We start from the raw sequence: 5,398 nt of genomic DNA, 5'->3' as shown, positions 1-5,398 counted from the left end.
GCTGCAGAAGTGGGGCCTGAGGCTCGGGCCTTGAAGCCCTGCCTGGACCAGCGCTGGCCTTGCGTGTGGCAGAGAACACAGAGGCTGAGTTCATTTGGGGACTTGGCTGCATGCACAGAGAGAGTGTTTCCCTTGGTGACCCAAGGCTGGAGCGCGAATCCCTTTCCCATCTGGGGTTAAACAGCTCACACTAGGTGACCTCCTTCCCAGGTAACCCGAGTGCCAGCTCCAGGACCTTCTCCCTCAGCCTGGCCCCTGCAGAACCCACAAACTCCAAAATGGGATGGGAAGGGGCAGGGCCCCAGAGGATGAAGAACTTTAACTTCTGATGCCTGGGCCCCACCCAGGACCTAAAATCAGATCCATCCTCTGGGGGTCAGGTCCTGGCATCAGGGTTTTTAAATCTTCCCTCTTCAAACCACCTTCTAGTCCCCGTCCCGTCCCCTGCCCCCCAACCAAGCACAGTGGTTACTCCTTGGGCTGCTAACCGCCAGGTTAGCAGTTTGAAACCACCAGGCACACCGAAGAACAAAGATGAGATTTTCTACTCCCATAAAGGGATACAGTCTTGGAAACTCACAGGAGGAGTTCTACTGTGTCCTACAGGGTCGCTATGAGTTGGCATTGGCTGGCAGCAGTAGGTTTTTTAATTTTTTAGGCCTAGGGAGACAGTGACTTGCCAGGGACACACAGACAGCTTATAGTAGGGCTAGAAGCCCCCAAGCACCCTCAGAAAGAGGTGAGGTGAGCCCCTGGGTGCTGAGGACTAAAGCTCAGAGAAAAGAAGAGCCTAAAAGGAGGCTGACAAGGGGCTGAGGGGGGCAGGGGAGGGTCTGTGTGCTGAGGGCCTGGTGGACCTCAGTGCTTCATAGACCTTTAGCGAGGGTCTCCAGGGCCCTTCTCTCCCATCTCACAGAAGGGAAGACTGAGGCTCAGAGCCAGGAACTCAGGCTTTCTGGAGGCTGGCGGCCCCTGGATTGTCAGCAGCCAAGCTGACGGAGTGACTTTTTTATCGAGTGAGCATTGACTCCTCTTCTATGCCTAGTTGCACTTTTTAAGATTTTGCAAATGCTGCTCATGTTTCCCTGGTCTCCCTCTCTGACTCAGGTGTCCCCCTGTTTCCAATGGGATTTCCCCTGAGACTAAGTGAGAAGAGGCGCCTGAGAGACTAGAGGACACCCACAAAGTGAGGGTCCCTCATCAACTCGGAAAGGGGGTGCCAAATTCCAGCAGTCCCAGCCCCTAGACCTGCCAGCCCAGCAGGTGGGGCCTGTCTATGGACCTGAGATTTCTGATCACTCTGGATCAAAGGGAATCCTCACAGGCTCCAGCAGCAAGGATTTCCTGTGCTGCAGTAAATGAGGAATACGGAAAGGTAGTCTATATTAGAATTCCAAGAGACCTGGGCTCCTAGTCCCAGACAGCCTGCCGCATGTCCCCAGGCAAGTTCCCACTGTGCTGGCCGCTCCACGTGTGGTAGTTTGTTTATCTATTTTCTGGAGGTGTTGCATTTTGCACTCACCGGTCCCCTCCAGTGGAATGGAGCTTGGGGCTCTCCTGCCTGCAGTGCAGGGCGGGCGTGAGGCTCCTTTTCTCTGCCTTCCCTGGCACTTGTGGGGGCACAAAGGAGCCACACCCACAGGCACCCACAGTTTGGGCAGCAAGGGAGACAGAGCAGCAGGCAGGAGCAGGCACACTGCACTGGGCGGGGATCGGAGGTGTCAGTTAGCGGAGACCTGAAGGGTCCCCAGGACCCCTGGCCAGGTGAGGGAAGAATGGAACCCAATTCAAACTGATCCCAGTGCCATCAGTTCCTACCGAAAGTGATCCTGCATGGCTATCCACCCTTTTGGAAGCAGACAGCCTCCTCTTCCTCCCTGCCCGGGAACAGCTAAGCTCTGATGACCACTGTGTCGGTGGCAGACTCCACAACCACGCAAGCCCAGAGTCCGACTCCAGTGACCCTGTTGGACTGAGAACTGCTGTGTCCTAGGCGGGCAGTCTTTATGGCTGCAGACCGCTTCCTCTGTCGCCCTAAGAGTGGGTTTCAACCACCTGCCACCTTTCTGTGCCCTGCCAAGCCCGTTAGCCCCTGTCCCTGCGGGCTCCTCGAGCGGGCAGCACCCCTGGTTAGATGGAGGGGCTGCAGGAAAAGGAACTTGGACATGCTACAGGCTTTGGAACACGGAGCCTGGCTGCCCCTCCTCTAACCCGACCCTGAGGGTGTTGGGGGTGTGGGGAGACAAGAGGTTGCCCTGAAGCCTGTGGAGACGAGGGTCTAGGATGGGCTGGAGGGGAGGAGGAGGGGGAGGGGGTCACTAGCCAGGGTGACCCTGGGGACGGGCAGAGGAGATGCAGCAGGTGAGAAGAAGGCCCCCCTTTCTCCTTAGGACCCCTCCTCAGCATCCTCCCTCCCACCCGTGTCTCACCCACATGCTCTCCCTCTCCCCCCTTCCCCCCACAGAGCCCCCAGTCACAGAGAAAAGGAATCCACCAGAGGAAGACGACCCCCGAGACCCATCTGTGTCCCCTCAGCCCCACAATGAGCAGAGTAGGAACCAGAGCCCCACGCAGCCAGAGGTGAGTGGGGCACGCTCCCTCAAGGCCCTCCTGCCTCAGCCCGGGAACTGGGAGACCCCTCCCCACCCCAGGTCTCAGAAAGGAGCTGGAAGTGCACCTCTGACATCTCCCCCATCCCTCAGCTCCACCAGAGGGGCCACCTGCTGGAGGTGCAACTTTGGGGGTGAGGGGATGGGAGAGAACGGGCCATCGGGGGCAGCAGGCCTCAAATGACCTTCTTCTAATGAAGAGTCACATGCAGCCCCAAACTCTAAAGCAGGTGAGCCCTATTCTGGGCCGTGCAGACGGGGTCCAGTGGCACAGAGCTAGAGTACTCAGTGGCTGTTAATGAAAGGTTGCCCGCTCTCACCTGGCAGCCGCTCTGAGGGCGAGAGGCGTGCCGCCTGCTCCGGTAAAGACTGCCCGCCGTCTTGGAAACACGCGGGGACAGTTCTGCAAGGGTATGGCGTACAGCTACTAACGAAATCTGTAACCACGACGTCGATAGCCACTCCGCCACTGGACCGGGAGCTGTGGATGGTGTTAACGAAGCTCCATCCGAGCGTGGTGGCCCCAGTCCAGAGCCCAAACCCTGATCCGGAGAGAATCCAGTGGCAAACGTAACACCCTGTAACGCTCTTTGAGCCCCTGGGTGACGAGGGGCCCATTCCCTGGAAGTGCAGTCCTGAGGACGGCCAGAGGCCAGAGGCCTTGGTCGCTCCGGTAAGAGGGCAGGCGACTGCATCCCTGTCACCTGTGAGTCCCCGTCAAAACCAAACTCACTGCTGACTCATCCCGACTTTATAGCATAGGGTAGAACTGCCCATCAGAGTTTCCAAGACTGAAACTCTTTACAAGAGTAGAAAGCCCCGTCTTTCTCCTGCCGAGCAGCTGGTGATTTCGAACGACTGACCTGGATGATGGCAGCCCAGTGCGGAACCACTAGGCCACTAGGGCTCCCTGAGGCACCGTCAGAGTTGTTAAAAACCCTGTAGTGGTGTTCAAATGAAATATCTCTCGGACACACGGCATGGGGCACTGCCCAGGTGGGGGTTGATAGCCTCTGGGGTCTTGGATGTATCTGTTCTCAGACCGTGAGCCTCAAGGCTGCTGGTCCTGGCCCTCCAGCTGCCCTGGTCTGCACACTATGGTTAGCCAAGGTGAACAGCAGCCTCTGCGGCCAGACCAGAAGTCCAGTGCATCTGAGAGAAGCACCCAGAGCAGAGTCTCAGCTCCCTGGGTCGGCAGGGCAGCCTTGTGGCTGGAGAGGCAGCCCCTGGCTCAGAGGGTGCTGGGTCCCCACGTTCCTCCAGCTTTTACTGCCAGGGCTGTGAGAGGCCTGGGGCACCCTGCCATCCCAGAGGAGCTAAGATGCAGCCACAGAAAAGTCAAGAGTGAGATGAAGCCATGACCTGTGTCGGTAGTGGGCCTGGAGATGGTACAGACAGCTGCATCTGTGACCGCCCCTCTGGGTCGAGGGGCCTTGTCTCTGGAAGTCCTTGGCTCAGGCCCCTTCCTGGGCCCTTGGATACTGGTAGCTGACTAGGCCTCTCTGGCCGCAGGAACAGCCATTGCAGCTCAGAGTAATAGGCTGGGGGCTGGGAGCCAGGCACTGCTTTCCTCCCTGCCTCTCCTCCTGTTGGGGGTCCATCCCAATGCCTGCTGTTCTTTCCCCAGGACTCCCCTGAGGCAGGCGGGGAGCGGGAGGAGGAGCAGGCCTTCCTGGTCAGCCTCTACAAGTTCATGAAGGAGCGACACACGCCCATCGAGCGGGTGCCCCATCTCGGCTTCAAGCAGAGTGCGTCCTGGGCCGGGCCGCAGGGAGGGTGGGCCCGGCAGGGAATGCCCACAGGCAGGGCACCCAGGTAGAGCCGGCCCAGGAGTTGGGTTGGCACCTCCACTCTGGTGCCCGGGACACTGCCCACCCGGGCACAGTGTTGGCCAAGGGGCAGGGCTGGCCTTCCACCTTCCTGGCCCTGGGCCACCGTTGCCCAGGACGCAGCTTGCCGCCCACAGCCGTGGCCTGGCCTGCGTGTGCTGGTCTCTGGTCTCTGTTCTCTGCTGGCTGCCACTTCCTGCCAGTCTGACAGCCTGCCTGCCCTCTCTTCTCTCCAGTTAACCTGTGGAAGATCTACAAGGCGGTGGAGAAGCTGGGGGCCTATGAGCTGGTAAGAAAGACACTGCTGGGTCCACCGTGCTGCATGTCAGACCTACACTGCCTGGGACATGGGGTTGCAGGGGGTGAGGGGCATGGTGCTGCAGGGGGTGAGGGATACGGGGCTGCAGGGGGTGACTGCTCTGCGTGTCAGACCCACACTGCCTAGGACACAGGGCTGTTTGGGGAACAGCCGGCCAGGGGGCAGCAGGCAGACTGAGCCTTAGGGAGGGGCCAGACTCTGGTCCCTGAACTCCCCACCCAGAGCCCAGACCAGCTCTCGGCTTGCTAGTGCTTTGCTGCTCTCAGCAGCTTCGCCTCGGCTCCCCCATCTGTTCTGTACACCCCGTGCCCCCAAAGCTGCTTGGGCTAGCAGTCGGGCAGCAGCTCCGGTGGGGTGAACTGGCCCGCCGCCAGGCAGGCTCCCCCGCCCCTCGCCCGCCCCTGCTGTCAGAGAAGCAGCTGCGAATGCTGGTGTCCCCGCCTTTGCCGCATCTCACCCCAAGGCCCTGGGGCGACCTACAATGGGGAGACTCTGCCCCCTGGGGGCGCTGCTGGCCAGGCTGCTCACTAGCACCTTTGCAGGTAACGGGCCGCCGCCTCTGGAAGAACGTGTACGACGAGCTGGGGGGCAGCCCTGGCAGCACCAGCGCGGCCACGTGCACGCGCCGCCACTACGAGAGG

The 5,398-nt window shown here is 60.1% G+C and overlaps 1 protein-coding gene across 1 annotated transcript in view; it reads left to right on the top strand.

Moving 5' to 3' along the window:
- Window positions 1–2,473: 2,473 nt before the first annotated feature.
- ARID5A (AT-rich interaction domain 5A) overlaps window positions 2,474–5,398 on the top strand; it is a 5,361-nt gene continuing 2,436 nt past the window's right edge. Inside the window, exons 1-4 of the mRNA XM_030888493.2 lie at window positions 2,474–2,580; window positions 4,237–4,357; window positions 4,675–4,727; window positions 5,300–5,395. Coding sequence (XP_030744353.1) covers window positions 4,303–4,357; window positions 4,675–4,727; window positions 5,300–5,395 — 204 coding nt within the window. The 5' untranslated portion in view covers window positions 2,474–2,580; window positions 4,237–4,302. The remainder of the gene's footprint in view (window positions 2,581–4,236; window positions 4,358–4,674; window positions 4,728–5,299; window positions 5,396–5,398) is intronic.

The sequence above is a fragment of the Echinops telfairi genome, unplaced genomic scaffold (genome assembly GCF_000313985.2).
Source record: "Echinops telfairi isolate 266 unplaced genomic scaffold, ASM31398v2 ScPeMD7_7467;HRSCAF=8505_1, whole genome shotgun sequence".
Lineage (NCBI taxonomy): Eukaryota > Metazoa > Chordata > Mammalia > Afrosoricida > Tenrecidae > Echinops > Echinops telfairi.
This window is presented reverse-complemented; position numbering and strand designations above follow the sequence as displayed.